We start from the raw sequence: 17,597 nt of genomic DNA, 5'->3' as shown, positions 1-17,597 counted from the left end.
TATGTTAAAAGAACAAATAATTAGATTGTGATCAGCTTCCTTGCCCATTATGTGAACTCTGCCAGCACACTAAGCTACAATGCAGTTTGTTTATCTGCATTTTGTCCACATAGGCTTAAGATCAAATGAATTGTGCAAATCCAACCATTGAGTTTACAGCTGAACTGAATTTTTACCTGAATCGGAGTTCTCTGCATTGAGGCACAATCTCCTATAGTACTTTACAGCGAGTCTTGACTTATAACCACAACTGGGACAGGAATCTCGGTCACTGGGCAAAATGGTAATTAAGCAAGATGCCTATGGGATTACTTTGCTCAGTGATCTCAATTCTGGCACTCCCAGTTGCAGTCATGTGATTGTGGGGGTCATGAAGCAGAGTGCAGGGGAGAGGCTGTGGGAGGCCTGTCACAGGCCATGTGTGGCCGGTGGGGTATTGTAGTGTGGTGCAAAGCCACAGCCATCCCAGCTCATCCCTACAGGGCAGGACGTGACGGCAGCAGCACCACACTGGATTTGAAGTAGAGGCCTAAGGCCTTCAGCAGTCTCAGCCAGCTGTGACCACCCTAGTCTCTAGGGTGACTCAGTTGCCACCTCCTTTAATCAGGCCAAACTAAGAGAAGGCAAAGACTTAATAAGCCATTGTTAGTTAGTTCATGGTCAAACAACAACAGGCCCAATAGAACATGTGAGGAAACTTTTGACTACTGCAGCACATTCTCCCTGGGGCTGCCCTTGGAGACCAGCCAGAAGCTTCCACTGATAGGGAATGCAGTGGCTTGAGCAGTAATGGACATATTTCAGTGTATTTTGCAAGCTACATTGGTTGTCGATTTGCTTCCGGTCCAATTCAAGGTGCTGGTTGTTCCCTTGCAGGCCTCCATGGCCTAAGCCCTAAGGGACCATCACCACCATGATTATTGCAACTCTCGTAAGTTAGCTATCCTCATGTCCCTACGTAGACCTATAAGATCTGGGCCACAAAAATCCAGATAATATACGAAATAGCAGCAAAGCCCTACATTTTTGCCTTCCCTAAAGATGCCTTTTTAAAGATTTGTCCTTATTTCCAGCAAGAACTAGCACCTCTCCTGGATTGGAACCAGACCAGATTTTTCTTCCTACACTTTTTTTTTTTAATTTAAATTTTAAATTTTATTTATATGCCGCCCTTCTCCGGAGACTCTTGGCGGCTTATAATGCGTTAAGCAATAGCCTTCATATTTTTGCATATTTTATACAAAGTCAGCTTATTGCCCCCACAACCGGGTCCTCATTTTACCCACCTTAGAAAGGATGGAAGGCTGAGTCGACCTTGAGCCTGGTGAGAATTGAACTCGCAGTAATTGCAGGCAGCTGGATGTTAAATGCTGCCTTAGTAGGAGGCATTAGCCTCCTACGCCACTCAGGCTCCTTGTTACCGTGTTTCCCTGAAAAAATATTTTTGACCCTGTCTTATATTTTTGTGAACTCCGAAATAAGCACTTGGCCTTATTTTCGGGGAGGTCTTATTATTTTGGGGCGCATGGAGCAAGATGGGGCTCCTCTTGCTGTCTTACCTGATTTCCAGCTCTGCGTTTAAATATTTTCGGGGAGGGCTTATTTTTGGGGGGAGGCTTATTTTAGTGCATGCGCTCAAAAGCCCATCTAGGCTTATTATCGGGATGCCTTATTTTTGGGGAAACAGGGTACTAACTTATCGCCTGCAGTGATTCATTTAATTATTGTGGCAAGAAAAATGGTAAAATGGAGCAAAACTCACTTAAAAAATGTCTCGCTTGGCAACAGAAAACTTGGTCTCAGTTGTGGTCATAAGTTGAGGACCACCTGTATCCATTTCAGGAAAGGAGGAGAAAATGATAACTATATATACATGGGTAATAGAAAATGTACACATGAATATTCACAATTAGCAAACCTCAAATTACTTTCCCATCCACCTACTGCTACTGTTCTCAAGAAAGAATTATTGTCTTAATAATAAAAAGAAATGTATCAGTTGTCATAGAAGTTTTGATAAGGATATCAAAAAGCAAGGCCTCAATTAACACACTTTCCTCCTATGCTTCTATCTTGCTAAGATGTCCCAAGAATTTGTTTTCCTCACAATCCTTAGGACTATGGAATTATTCTTCCGGTTATCTTTTCATTCATCTGTCCATTCTTGCAAGAGATCCACACCAGACCAAAAACCTGAGTTATGTGGGGAAAGAACTGGGGATGCACAATAATTCGAACGATTTAATTCAGAATGATTCCTTTCTTATTTCAAAGTAAAAAAAATGTTTCTTTAAAAAAAAGGGGGGGTGGGGCTTCATGGCCACTGAAATATTCTTCAAATGAAGAAGGCTGAAATCATTTTTTAAAAAAGAGCTTTCCTGAAGATCGTGTCAGCTGCCACCTTCCGCTTGCTTGTACTTCGGGGACAGACTGTCATGAATTGTGGGGAGGGAGGAGGGAGGAAGGCAAAGGGGAAAACGAAAGTTAAGTTCTGCATCTCCTGCCTGCATATCTTCCTGTACACAACTGGCCATTACAAAACATCCTGCCTGAACTTGATTGGTTGCACGGGGTGGGTGATGGGAGGGGAAGATTAAATTTAGGGCTTTTGGCATAAGATGCTCCGTTCTGGCTACGCCTTCACTGCAACGCCCTTCTCAAAGCCCTGCCTTTCTCAACAGATGGAGCCGAGGATGTTTTATATTTAGAGGTTTAAGTGGCGGCAGGTCTTACACATTGAGGGGTTTCTCCTTCCTGTAGCGGCCTGTGAGAATCACCTGGAGGAAGAGGAGGTAGAGACGCAGCCCAGACAACGGTGAGATAAGAAATTCCTGTGTGCAAAATAGGAATGCAATTGGAGAAAATGTCTCAGGGTTTCTCCTTCCTGGTTTAGTTTAGAATGAAGGCAGGAAGCGCCTTCAGACTCTGTTTCTGTAACCCTGTAAGAAAAGTAGTTTTAGTGTTTTTGTGACTTTGGTGTTCAAGGCGGATCTGTCCGGGATGGCAGACACCCCTTCGCCTCAGTCTTCCAGTACTTGAAGGCAGTGGTGGGATTCAAGTGATTGAACAACTGGTTCTCTGCACTAATGATTTCTTCCAACAACCAGTTTGCCAAACTGCTCAGAAAGTTAACAACCGGCTCTCCCGGTTGCGAACTGGCTGAATCCCACCACTGCTTGAGGGGCTGTACAAGAGAGGGTTGACTTATTCTCCAGAACAGGACAAAAAGAAACTTGTCAAAGGAGAGATCCAACCTAGAATTAAGGAGAAAATTCCCGACAGTGAGAACAACTAACCAGTGAAATGCTTACCTTTCTAAAAGTTGTGGGTGCTCCATCACTAGAGGTTTTAAAGAAGAAATTGGACAACCATTTGTCTGGAATTGTAGAGGGCCGTGATGGCGAACCTGTGGAATGCAGAGCCATATCTGTGAGCGTGCAAGCGTTGCCTTAGCTCAGCTCCAGCATGCATGTGTGTGCTGGTCAGCAAATTTTCAGGGCTTCCGGGCCCACTGAAAATCGGGAAATGGGCTGTTTCCGGCCTCCGTAGGACATCCTGGGGTTGGGAGGGGCCGTTTTCACCCTCCCCAGGCTTCAAGAAACCCTCTGGAGCCTGGGGAGGATGAAAAATGGGCCTTCCGAGCCAATAGTGAAATCCTCCGCAGATCCCCACCGGTTCGCTGCCAGCGCATGTGGCTGCATGCCAAACGCGCTGCGCATGCACATACACAATACACGCCAACTGCATGCTTCGCACAGAAAAAGAAGACTTCACTAGGTAAGTAGAACAGCGAAGGGCAGAACAGCTGTGCCGCGCGACTTAGCTTTGCTAGAAAGCAGGATTTTTATTTTTATTTTTTGCTTTAATTTATATGCCGCCCTTCTCCGGAGACTCAGGGCGGCTTACAATGCGTTAAGCAATAGCCTTCATACTTTTGTATATTTATAAAAAGTCAGCTTATTGCCCCCCAATCTGGGTCCTCATTTCACCTACCTTAGAAAGGATGGAAGGCTGAGTCAACCTTGAGCCTGGTGAGATTCGAACTTGCTGTAATTGCAAGCAGCAGTTGTTAATAACAGTGCTTAGTCCACTGTACTACAGGCTCTTTCCTGCTTTCTAGCAAATATAAGCTGCACGGCACAGCTGATCATTGGAAATACCGGTTTGGCTGAACCCATAGCTTTTTTTAACTACTAGGTCCCCTGAACTGGTAGTTTTAATCACTTGCCTGAACCAGGACGAACTGCTAGCATTTTACCTCTGTTCCGGGCCCACCGGTAACCTTTTTGCCATCATGTGCTAAAAGGGGGGGAGCACTGGGGGGAGTCTCCGGGGGGGCTCACGTGCGCATGCATGGGGGGCAGGGCATGGGGGCATTAAATTATGGATGTGGGCACAAGCGCACGTGACACACACACCCTGCACTCCTCCCCCTGCGCTTTTGGCACGCAACAACAAAAAGGTTCGCCATCACTGGTATAGGGTCTTCTGTTTGGGCAGGGGGTTGGACTAGAACACCTCGAAGGTCCCTTCTAACCCTATTATACTATGTTCACTTCACAGGCAGAAATAGAAGCTGTTCTAACTTGGGAAACCTGTTAGGCTCTCTTTGATCAACCAATATGGCTTCAGTACGGGAAGTGTCCAGTTTCACCGAAGACCTGCTGTGCCCCATTTGCCTCTGCCTCTTTCGCGAGCCCCACATACTGGAGTGCGGCCACAGCTTCTGCGCTCCCTGCCTGGAGCCCTGCATCCCCACTGGGGAAAGTAGCGGGCTCTGCCCTGAGTGCCGGCAACCCTTCACTTTGCGCCACATGAACCGAGCCCTCTGCAGCTTGGCCAAGAAGGCCCGGCTTATGAAGCTGGATGAAAGGGCTCAGCTGAGCGGCACCGGCATCTGGTTCTTCTGTGAGGAACACGAGGAGCCTCTCAAGCTCTTCTGCAACCAAGATGAGGAGCCTGTTTGCGTCATCTGCCGGGACTTGCCTCAGCACCAGGAACACAACTTCCTGCCCATCAGAAACGCGGTTCAGACCTATCAGGTGAGAACTGGACCTGGGAGGAGAAAGAAGGTGGTCTCTGGTTGAAGAACAGTCACTCAGTCTCTCCCTCTCCCTCTCTCTGTCTCTTTTTCTCTCATCTCTCTTTCAATTTGTGAAATTTATCTCACCATGGGGCTACTCGAGACAGCTTATTTTGCATGCCAAGATAAAATACAAGTAGGGTTCATATCATATATGAATCATAATAAGTGTCATAATAAACAAGGACACTGAAACGAAGCTTTTGATACCTCCCAAATATTTACCAGTAAACATAAGCTAGATTTCTACTCTGAAACGCATGGAGAAACACTAATGTCATACTGAATCTGTATCTCGCATATATGCAATTAATTTCCCACTTCCTGAAGATTCACTATTTGATCTATGAACTACTAGGAGGCTGGAAAGGGCAAGAGTTTTGGGATCTGCTGCTGGCATCTTCTGTCATCTGGATTTGTTTACCTGCTGGATGACTTCTATTTTAAGGTGACCAGATTTTAACATTGGTAAAGAGGGACATTGTGGGCGTGGCTTATTTTGTGGGCGTGGCTAGCTGGTCATGTGACCGGGTGGCCATGGCTATGTGTATAGAGTAAGGTGAACAGATTTTAACATTAGTAAGAGGGACACTATTGTGGGCGTGGCTTATTGTGTGGGCGTGGCTTGGAGGCCATGTGACTGGGTGGGCGTGGCTAGCTGGTCATGTGACCGGGTGGCCATGGCTATGTGTATAGGGACTACTCAGAGGGCTGGAAAGTCATTTCTGACAGGTCCTCACACTTTTGACTGGTCCTCACACTTATGACCATCCTCACATTTATGCCCGTGCAGCATTCTTAACAACCATGTCACTCATTTCACAACTGCTTCTCTTCACCATGGTGATAAGATAGGGAAAAAAACGTAAAATGTGAAGACAGTCGTAAGTTCGAGGACTGGTCAAAAGTGCGAGGACCAGTCAAAAATAACTTTTTCAGCCCTCTGAGTAGTCCATATGCACAAAAGGACTAACCAGAGGGCTGAAAAAAGTCATTTCTGACAGGTCCTCACACTTTTGACTGGTCCTCACACTTATGACCATCCTCACATTTATGCCCGTGCAGCATTCTTAACAACCATGTCACTCATTTCACAACTGCTTCTCTTCACCATGATGACAAGATAGGGCAAAAATGTAAAATGTGAGGACAGTCGTAAGTTCGAGGACTGGTCAAAAGTGCGAGGACCAGTCAAAAATAACTTTTTCAGCCCTCTGAGTAGTCCATATGCATTAAAGGATACAGTAATTGAGAGGGATGAAGGAAGGGAAGGGAAATTAGAGTAGGAGTGACAGTTAAGAGAGGGAGGAAGAGAGGAGGAGAAGGAGAAAGGAAGAGGAAGTAGGGAGGAGAAGAAGAGGGGGGGAAGAGAAAGTAAGAAGGAAAGAAAAGAGAGGTGGTAGGTTTGAGGAGAAAGATTGCTGTACAATAAAAAAGATGAAAGGGAAGAAAGCCAACCCCAAACAAATATAAAGATATTAAGATAAAGAATGAATTGTTAAACTTTAAAGAATAAAAGAGAACAAATATGAATAAATAGCAATAATTAGAAACACACATACATACAATGTATTTTCTTTGAACAGAATATTTGGCTGGTTCACAAATTTAAACAGTGTTTAGTCATTTCAATTAAATTTACAATTTCTATATTTCCTTTTTGCCATATTTATTCCTCATCTATTTTTTTAAAAAAACAATATTACCCTTCATCCTCATCTCTAATCTTAATCAAATTCAATTTTTCCCTTCTATTCTATTTTATACCCCTTCCCATTGTCATCTATTTTTATATCCATCCTCACATTGGTTAATTATGTAATTATGTAATACAGTTGTTTAATACAAATTCAACATTTTAATATAAATCAATTAGTTATATAACTATCTTTTTTGTATATTAATCAATATGAACATGAATATTCCAATTATTTCCATGCAATCCAATTTCTTACAAATCAATTAATTATACTTACCAATAATAATAAACCAAATAATTTCCCCCATATATTCCTCCAAACCACAACTTAACCATTTCTGCTTTCAACACAGTATACAATTAATAATATCTCAATTATTACAATTCCCTAGTTAAAAAGAGCTTTTTTTTCTTTTGTGTTTTAAAATCTTGAACTCTCCTCTTTTGCCCTAAATAATTTTCCATTGTTTGCACTTACCTTTTTTGGTGAGGAAAAGGAAAATAAATCTGCTGCCTAATTTTCCAACGTTGCAAGCAAACCGCAAAGCCAACAGCCTGTTTTACTTTCAATTTCGTTTTGAGCTTGGTTTGCACAAAGAGGAAAAAAAAACTGAGCAATTTAGCAAGAGCAGAGCCCTGTGCAAATCAGCTGAGAGGGGGAAGCCGAGCTAATTAACGTAGGGCGGCCCTTTGAAGCCCCGCGGCAAGAGTTTAAACAGGTTTTTTCCCTCTAGCCATCAGCGGGGATTCAGGAGGCAGCCGGGAACCAGGAGGCAGAATGAAAAATCGGGACTTTTTTAAAACGCCGCGGGACGCGGGACAAATTGCTCAAAAGCGGGACTGTCCCGCCAAAAGCGGGACGTCTGGTCACCTTATTCTATTTGGAAGAAGGTTTAGTTCTGAGAATTGTTTGGGAGTGAAACATTAACTTAAGGCAGTGGTGGGATTCAGCCAGTTCCCACCACTTTGGGAGAACCGGTTGTTAACTTTCTCAGCAGTTTGGAAAACTGGTTGTTGGAAGAAATCATTAGGGCAGAGAACCGGTTGTTAAATTACTTGAATCCCACCACTGGCTTAAGGACATTATATGAGGAGCAGCATCATTGGGAAAGGAATTTCCCTCCAGGGCTTACAAGAAAAACATACTGTTGGAAGAAATGTCCTTCTGGGTTCAGTTCCAAGTGGGAAGAAAGACACTGGAAACATGGAGGCTGCTTGGAAGGATGGTTTAATGGTGAAGCAGAGCCACCAAGCACGTGTGATTCTGGGTAGATGGCCACATGGAGTGGAGAGTGAGATATATTCATACCCTCTCTTGGGCCTTGCAAGAAATGCATCCTACTGGTTGCCAGACTCCCAGGGGGCTGGAAACATGGAGGCTGCTTGGAAAGCTGGTTTAATGGAGCAGAACCATTAAGCTCATGGTCCTGGTGCAATAGAGAGTAGAGAGAGAGTGCTATTTATAGCCTCTCTTGGGTTTTGAACTTGAGCTTCCTGTTCCTGTGGTAAGGGCAGGTATTCTATTGGCTGTCAGGCTCCCAGGAGGCTATGCGGGGCTCAAGCTAACTTTCTAGGCTGTCTGTGTCCCAGGCCTGGTTGAATCTTGCTGGGTGATGATGTAATGAAGGGGCTTTGGGCAATTCCTATTATGGCTTAATGGCTTTCTCCTGGTTTGGATCTTGAGGGAGGATTAATCCTATCACCCTGGAGCTGAAGGCCTTTTGTCTTGTAAATAGGATGGCCCAGTCTTTCTGGGGCTATTAACAAAGGTGGGGGCTGCTTTCCAAGAGCATGTTTCTCCTTTATTCATCCAGGGAGGTATAATATTCTACCTTTTTAATATTTCTTAGAATAGTTCATTCTACTTGGAGTGGGGGGTGTGCTAACTTTCTACAATACCTTTCAATTACACTTTCAGTTGCATTAGCTAAGCCATTATGGACTGGTCAGTTTCAAGGCACTGTCTAGATCAGCGTTTCTCTATCTTAGCAACTTTAAGATGTGTGGACTTCAACTCCCAGAATTCCCCAGTCAGCAAGATTAAAGTTGGTAAAGTTGAGAAACACCGGTCTAGGTTGATCAATTGGTTGATTATGCACCATCATTTGTTTAATGACTGTTCAAAGTTACAATGGCAGTGAAAAAAGTGACTTATGACTGTTTTTCACAGTTATGACCATCGCAGCATCCCTATGGTCACGTGATTTACATTTGGATGCTTGGCAAGTGGTTCATATTAAGGAACAGCTGCAATGTCCCAGGGTCACGTGATCTACTTTTGTGATCTTCTGACAAGCAAAGTCAACGGGGAAGCCATGTTCACTTAACAACCGTGTTACTCATTGAACAACTGCAGTGATTCACTTAATGGCTGTAGCAAGAAAGGTCGTAAAATGGGACCAAATTTATGTAACAAATTTCTCACTTAGCAAGAGAGAGGGAGAGAGAGAGGGAGACTGACTCTACAAAAATTCCGTAAGAAAAACATTAAATAAATACCGGGGAACATAAAAATTAATATATTGCTAACTAAATCTATCACTGTATAAAACACTCTTAACTAACAAATTAAATGCTAATTAGGGCTGGTTGGGGGACAGACATCTGACGGAACCTGGCTGGAGGTATAAAATTGTCCTGGAGTCAGTCAAATGCTGGCGTTCATTTTATGTGGGATCAGAACTTTCTCTTCTTTCAGGACCGGCTGAAGGCATCTCTGGAGCCTCTTGAGGAAGGTCTCAGGCGGTTGAAAAGGAGCCAGTGCCACCAGCAGGAGAACATTATCGAATTAAAGGTGCAGCTGGGAAGTGGTGAGGGTTGGGACTTCCTGTTTAATGCTAAACCGAGTGTATCTTCTCTCTCTTCATCCCAGCAACTATTGCTTTCGATGCTACCATTTGTGGCTCATTAATTTAATATTAGGTGTTTCATAGTCAGCATTTAATCCGGGCTCCTGCAATTCAGTCCAAGGAAAAGAAAAGCTACCTGCTTGTTTGATTTGCATTCAAATCAACAATAAATGAATAAATATGCTGTAGTGTGGCATTCAAGTCGCCAAAGTTGTCAACCATGCATTTTTCAGGATATTCCATTCTGTTCCCTCTTCCCCCAGGATTCTCAATTTAGTTTTAAACATTTAGAAGCACTGTGGTGCTCTAAGCTATGGAAACTCTTACAATTAGAACTTTGTGTACCAGTAGAAGGGAATATTTGTAGCTCAGGTTTGAAGGGTGGGGTCCCTGGTGCTTTCTGAACTTGCTTGTTTTCTTGCAGATGTTTCGCTTCGCAACTAGCTAACATTATCTGTTCTAGAAGGGAGTGGGATTTGCACTCCATTCTAGCACTGATGATATTACCTACTTTGGTAATGAAATGTCTACAAGAAAAACAATCAAGCTCGGAGAACAGCAGGGGCTCCACAGAATTCTCTTTGTGTGCATGTATGTACATCTGTGTGTATATGTGTGCTATTACTACATTATAATAAAAAAGGCAAAAAAATGAATTTCCTGGTGTTGCTTAGGTAATCATTATAGTGGCATCGATTGATTGATTATGAGTTACCTGACAGTGAAATGGGTGACATATAAATTCAATAAATACATAAAATAAATTATATGCTATCAAGTAGTTCTCAAATCCGAGCAAAACGGAGTTTCTCCATGACGATTTATCCCTAACCTGGTTTTTCAGATCTTCTAATGGTGCCCCCATTGCCACTATGTCCACCATCTTTGCTTTTGTTCTTCCTCATCTTCTCTTTCTTTCCATCTTTCCTAGTATTAAGAGTCTCCTTCAGAAAGTTAAGTCTTTGCATCGTATGCCCGAAATAGGATGTTTTGAATCATTAGTGCTTCAAATAAGGACTCAAATGAGTTGATTTGATGGTCCATTTATTCATTTATGTATTGCTATGCAAGGTATTCTCAGGAGTCTACCCCAAAACCAACACCATTGTGGACAGGTGATCATTTCTGTTTGACCAAACCACAACCTTTTGCTGTGCCTCGTCTATGTTTTTCCAGACCTGCTCCAAATCCTTGTCTGATCATATCTCTGAAGAGTTTATGAAGATGCACCAGCTGCTGAACGACCGAGAGCTGGCTATAAAACAGGCCTTAGAAAACCAGCGAGAAAAGAACTTGGCTCAGATGGAAACCAAGTTAAAGGAACTGGACTGCAAGATGGCTTCATGTTCCGAAACTCTTTGTCGTGTACAGGCCAGCCTTGAATGCAAAGACCACATTAGTTTCCTTAAGGTAAGGAGGATTGGGGGCTGTGGGGTTTTCTTGGGAAGGAAAAAATTGCTGGGTGCATAGATTGCACCACAACATTGTCAGAAGAATAATTCGGGGTTCCAACTTGAGCCGGGGCTGCACAAGGATAAATAAAAATGAGGGAAAAAGAAATATTTATTCCTAAAAACAAAGCAATTTGCTTTTAGGGACAGGCTGTAGAGAAATGGGGTACAGCAAACTTTATAGGAGATTGTCCGGGATGTGGAAGTGTTTATGTGCTGAGGTGTGTGTGTGTGTGTGTGTGTGTGTGAACATACAGTTCTGTTGGGAGACTTACGAAATTTAATTACCCCTATTTGTGTTTGCAGACCTTATCCTTTGATATGTGGATTAGGCCTGGGTAACTTATTTCAGGGTTTTAGGAACTTTGCTAATTTAATTGAGTTGGAGACAATGATTCTTAGACCATTGTGGATTCTGTTAATATTTTTAAAGGAAACAGTATAAAGAATAAAATATAGTTGGATATAAAACTTCTTGCACCAAGATTTGTTCAATTAGAGTTTGTCACGACTGACAAAATCTCTGTGTGTTTTTTTTTAAATCTTTATAAGCCACCCAGAATCACTGAGAGTCAATTGGGTGGCCAGATCAATTTTCTTAAACAAATAAGTAAGAACTGATTTCCTGTAACAATTGCTAGATTCCACAGTGTTTGTTTATATAAAAGAGAGATCGATCAGTACAGTATATGCGCTTTATATCACCTTGGGTTTTCAGTGGCATCTCAAGCACTCTGACTCTACAGTCCTCAATTTTTGTTTCTTCTATATTTGTTGTGATAGCATTTCACCGGGATTTTTTTCCTGATAATAAACTCGGCTGAGGATCTACTGAGGGTAGAATCTGTTGGTGTGCCATTAAAATGCAGAACGCTTTGGCAGGAAAGTGGGTGATAATCTACGGAAAGAATTAGTTTCACTGTTATCTCACATTTTCTTTCTTTCTTTCTTTCTTTCTTTCTTTCTTTCTTTCTTTCTTTCTTTCTTTATTCTTTCTTTCTTTCTTCCTTCCTTCCTTCCTTCCTTCCTTCCTTCCTTCCTTCCTTCCTTCCTTCCTTCCTTCCTTCCTTTTCTCCCTCCTCCCTACCCACAGGAGGCAAAAGAGTTGCTAGAGAGGTAAGTAGTGTTTCTCTTTTCTTATATATCAAATTACAGCCAAAGTTAGGACCAACATTTCCTTTCATAAGCAAGGTGGTTGTTAAATGTTGCCCCCAACCTTTTTTTTTTTTTGCCACCGTTGTTAAGTGAATCAGTGCAGTCGTTAAGCCAATCCAGCTTCCCCCATTGACTTTGCTTGTTCCAAGCCAGCTGGGAAAGTTGCCAATGGCTGTCACGTGACCCCCCAATGCGGCAACTATCGTAAATGCAGGCGGCTTGTCAAGCACCTGTATCCTGATCACGACCAACAGCTGTAAATGTGAGGACCATTTGTAAATCACTCCTTTCAGCGTTGTTGTAATTTTGGTGTCTCATTGAATGGTTGCTAAGTCCAAGTCTACCTGTATAATAAATATATGAAAGGAAGAAAAGCATGAGCCAACAAGGAAGGCATTACGTTATATTAGTTTGCCTCCTCATTGTAGGCATAATGGGCTTGGTTCGTATCAGGGGCACCTGTGGTGGCCCAGGCAGGGCTGGGGAGGATCCACTTTTGCTAGTAGTTGTTTTGCTGCCAGCGAAAATGGAGCTCGGGGGGTCCCGCGCAGCCCCACATGAAACGTATTGGCCGATTATCTGAGGAACAATGCTAAGGTGATCTGCAGCTCACAGGTAACGTTTAATATGAGGAACCATCGTAACTAACAGGCAACGCTAACTCCAAAAGAACCGCGAACCTCGGCTTGACAGCTCTTGTATACTAGCTGTCAAGCGGCTAGCCAATCCGTGAACAGAACATTAGTCTTTACCCGCTAGGGGGCCTGCTCCCCAGAGCAGACTCAATACACTACACCACGGGCTCCATTTTCGGCTGTGATGGCCACCCGCAGCCCCCTGCTAGCGAAAAGGGTCACCGCACGCAGCCCTCCCAAGCTCTGTTTTCACTGGCAGAGGCACCGCGGGCCAGTCCTTCGCTGTTTCTAGGGAAGCTCCATGGGCCAGAGCTGAGCACCCTGCGGGCCGGATCCAGCCTGCAAGCCTTGAGTTTGACACTCCTGATGCAGGGTATATTACTTTGCCTCCTCACTGTAGGCATGACTTCCTCTTCCACCTTTCAGAAGCTGCTGGATTTGCCAAAATGAGTAGGTGAAGCTCCTCCATGCAGTATACGGAAGGGAAGATGGCTACTTGTTTACTTCCATTAAAAAAAAACCTCTGCTACAATTATAAAGTTGGCTCCTCTTCCTTCTTGGGAGTAGAGGCAAAGGAAGGTTGATTTGGCCACAAAAAGTTTAATTGGGATGGAAAATGTTCTTCTGGCCCTTTGACTCCTACCCAAATCACTTCCAAAAACTCTGTAAAACTACAAAAAGAAAAAGTGGTGATTTTCTTGAGTGAGTCTTCCCTTCTGATGATGACGTGGGCATTTTCTTGGCAATAGTATGGCCATCACCACCTCCTGGTTTTTGCAGCTTCCATGGGAAGTATTCATCAGCTCTGAATCTACTTTCCCCCAGTATTTTCCATGTTTTTCCCCTTAGTGCACAAAATCCATTAAAGAGGCTAATAATAATAATAATAATAATAATAATAATAATAATAATAATAATAATAAGAAGAAGAAGAAGAAGAAGAAGAAGAAGAAGAAGAAGAAGAAGAAGAAGAAGAAGAAGAAGAAGAAGAAGAAGAAGAAGAAGAAAGGACTGAAAATCTCGCACTTGATGTACATGGATGATTTGAAGCTGTTTGGTAAAACAAAAGCTGAACTGAATTTATTAATTGAAAACACAAAAGAATTCAGCCAAGACATTGGTATGCAGTTTGGAATTGACAAATGTGCAACAATAGCAACCAAAGCAGGCAAAATCATAGAAGAGGATGGAATAGAACTAGAGAATGAAGAAATGATAAAGGCAGTAAAATCAGAAGAAGGCTACAAGTACTTGGGGATTTTAGAAGCCTCTGACTTAATGCATAATAAAGTCAAGGAATTAACTTCAGCCAAATACATTCGGCGAATTCGTAAGATATTAATGTCCAAATTGAGTGGAGGAAACATCATAAAAGCCATAAATACCTGGGCTATACCTGTGATTAGATACTCTGCAAGAATAATTGACTGGACCCAGATGGAGTTAGACAATTTGGACAGAAAAACAAGGAAGCTTATGACAATGAATCATGCCTTGCACCCTAAAAGTGATGTTGACCGATTATATTTACCAAGAGCAGAGGGTGGTCGAGGACTCCTACAAGTAAAGCAGACTATGGAAGAAGAAAAATGCAGCTTGAATGATTACATCCAGAAAAGTGAAGAACCAATGATTAAGGAAGTAAATAAAGGAGGCCTTTTAAAGACAACTAAAACAAAAGCAGAATATAAGAAAGAAGTAATTGAGCAGAGAGCTGAAAATTGGAAACACAAAGCTCTGCATGGCCAATACTTGAAAAGTATTGAAGGCAAAGCTGACCAGAAAGTAACTTGGAACTGGTTAAGATCAGGAGTACTGAAAAAAGAAACAGAAAGCTTTATTTTGGCAGCTCAAGAACAAGCCCTAGCCACAAACTGCATGAAGGCAAACATTCAACATGTTACCACCAACAGCAAATGCCGCCTCTGCAATGAGAAAGATGAGACAGTCGACCACCTGATCAGTGGGTGCAGCAAAATTTCACAAACTGACTACCTACAACGCCATGACCGTGTTGCTAAGATCATTCACTGGAAATTGTGCCAGAAGTTTGGATTTGAGTACAGCAAAAACCACTGGGAACATCAGGTTGAGAAAGTTTTAGAGAATGAGAAACTCAAGATCTTGTGGGACTTTAGGATTCAGACTGACAGGCACTTGGTCCACAACACACCTGACATAACAATAGTTGAAAAGAAAAAAGTATGGTTCATTGACATTGCAATACCTGGTGATGCACGGATTGAAGATAAGCAGCAAGAAAAAATCACAAAGTACCGGGATTTGCAAATTGAAGTTGAGTGACTGTGGAAAAAGAAATCGTGTGTTGTCCTGATTGTAATTGGAGCCCTTGGAGCAATACCCAAAGGGCTACCCTGCTATTTAGAAATTCTAAATTTGCCGGACTTGAACATTTTGACTCTACAAAAAACCACCTTACTCGGAACAGCTTACATCCTCCGACGATATCTTAACAGTTCCTAGGTCCTTGGTTAGGACTCGAGCTGCTGAGCTATTAACCAGCCTCAAAGGCTGTGAATCTCACTAAAGATTAACCAATAAATAATAGGGCAGCATCATTCTTTTTTGATCAGAAGTGCTCAGATATCTCTCTGTAGAAGGAACCCGATCTGATTCCTCTAGGCTTGATAGATAGAGCCATGGTGGCGCAGTGGTTAGAATGCAGTACTGCAGGCTATTTCTGCTGACTGCCGGCTGCCTGCAATTTGGCAGTTGAATCTCACCAGGCTCAAGGTTGACTCAGCCTTCCATCCTTCCATAGTAGGTAAAATGAGGACCCAGATTATTTGGGAGCCATATGCTGACTCTGTAAAATTGCTTAGAGAGGGCTGTAAAGCACTGTGAAGCGGTATATACGTCAAAATGCTATTGCTATTAGGGCAGCTTATTCTACAATGGCTGATCCTTGGGATGCTCTTCTCCTACAGGGTCCGTAAGGAACAAGGAGCTCCGGAGGAACCCGAACTAGATGCTGAACTGGTAGGAGAAGATAGGCTGGGGGTCAGCAGTGAAGACACAGATGAGTGTGAGAATGAGACTGATAAAGACGTTGATGAGGAGGAAGAGGAGGAAGAAGAAGAGAAGGAAGAAGATGGAGTGGTGGCTGTAGACTTGAACCTGGGCGAGTTTAAAGGACCTCTGCAGTTCTATGCCTGGAAGGAGCTCCTGGGTGCAGTACATCCAGGTGAGTTGAGGTTTTAGACCAAATGTACAGGTTATTGGTTTATTACTTTTATACCCTATTTTTTTTTTGTGGCAGTTCAAGGCTATGTACTCCACAGCAATAACCCTGTAATGTGATGATGATGACGATGATGTTATCCATTCAGTCATGTCCAACTCTTGGTGATTCTATGGGCCAGTTCTCTCCACACCTTCCAATCTTGCACTGCTTCTCTGAGTTCTTCTATGCTCTGGCTGTTGTCCATCTTTGATGGTGTCGAGCCACCATGTTCTTTGGTGGCCTGGTTTCCATTTAACACTAACTCTTCCAAATATAATTACTTAACTGCTCTAATTACCCCATTATATATAATTACACCATAATGTAGTTTTGGGTTAAAAGTGAGAAAGGAAGCTTCAGACATGTTGAGGATGGCTAATATCACATTCATTTGTGTCTAATTTTTTTCTGGACCACTTTATTTTATTTTTATTTTATTTTATTTTGAATTTATATACCGCACCTTCTCTCGAGAGACTCAGGGCGGTGTACAGCCAGATAAAAAACATACAATATAAACATTAAAAAACAATTAAAAAGATCTATCTTAATTTGGCCCCAGTTTAAGATAACAAACCAATTAAAAATTAAAAATATGTTAAAAAATATGTTAAGTCAGCCCATATTTATACTCCTGCAATAACCTGCTACACAAGTCCGTTCTTATTCATTCTGAATTCTTTCCATCTTTCCTCTCCAGTCCCTGCAAGAATCACTTTGAACTGGAAATCAGCTCATCCCAGCTTGGTCCTCATGCAAAAAGCCACTGAGGTCAAGTTCAGTCCTGACCGACAGTTGTATCAAGAAATGCCGGAGAGGTTCACTTCCACCCCATGTGTGGTGGGATGGAAGGGCATTACCACTGGCTGCTTCTACTGGGAAGTCGATGTCGAGGTCGCCACCGATTGGATAGTGGGGATGGCCAAAAAGTCTGTGAAGCGCAAGGAGGAGCTGAACTTTCTACCCCAGGAAGGGGTGTGGGCTATTGAGCTGAAGGCGGGAGAGTACCAAGCTCTGAGTGAGCCCCGTACGCCCCTCTCGGTCTGTGGGGAGATAGAAAAAATTGGGGTTTACCTGGACTTTGAAGAGGGGCAGCTCTCTTTTTACAACAGCAGCAGCATGACCCACATCTACACCTTCCAAGTGTGCTTCCATGAAGGGCTGCTCCCTTTTCTCAGCACTCGCAGTGAATACCCCCTCTCAGTGAGGGGCCTGGAGCTTTGAGATCTTAGCTCAGGGTGTAGCATTGCAAAGAACAGCCTAGTGAAAGTTGAAAACATCGAGGTGCGTTAGGATGGCTGTTTTAAGAGAAAGTCCATGCTATTCCCTCTTTGCAAGCAATTGCTCAAAGATTCGAAACTGGTCTGACCTAACTATTGTGGTCCATGATGGTTGTTCTAGGTGCAGGGACTGCTATAAGTGTAGCTTTCAAGTTGACCTTCTATTTCCCACACGCTTAATTTCCTTGACCAGTTGACTGT

General features: G+C 42.9%; 1 protein-coding gene across 2 annotated transcripts; it reads left to right on the top strand.

Moving 5' to 3' along the window:
• The first annotated feature begins 4,597 nt into the window (after positions 1–4,597).
• On the top strand, positions 4,598–17,597 carry LOC139309370 (zinc-binding protein A33-like). 2 transcript variants are annotated; one of them, XM_070933429.1, is made up of 6 exons: positions 4,598–5,042; positions 9,481–9,576; positions 10,808–11,041; positions 12,176–12,198; positions 15,821–16,077; positions 16,817–17,597. In XM_070933429.1, exons 1-6 carry the CDS (start codon positions 4,623–4,625, stop codon positions 17,338–17,340), a joined length of 1,554 nt encoding a protein of 517 aa, XP_070789530.1. In that variant the 5' UTR covers positions 4,598–4,622; the 3' UTR covers positions 17,341–17,597. The 2 variants fall into 2 exon arrangements, with proteins under 2 accessions (XP_070789530.1, XP_070789531.1); XM_070933430.1 differs by lacking the exon at positions 9,481–9,576.

This window comes from Pituophis catenifer, unplaced genomic scaffold, assembly GCF_029215685.1.
Source record: "Pituophis catenifer annectens isolate HBS135680 unplaced genomic scaffold, rPitCat1.0.hap2 SCAF_2, whole genome shotgun sequence".
In the NCBI taxonomy this organism is placed as follows: Eukaryota; Metazoa; Chordata; class Lepidosauria; order Squamata; family Colubridae; genus Pituophis; species Pituophis catenifer.
This window is presented reverse-complemented; position numbering and strand designations above follow the sequence as displayed.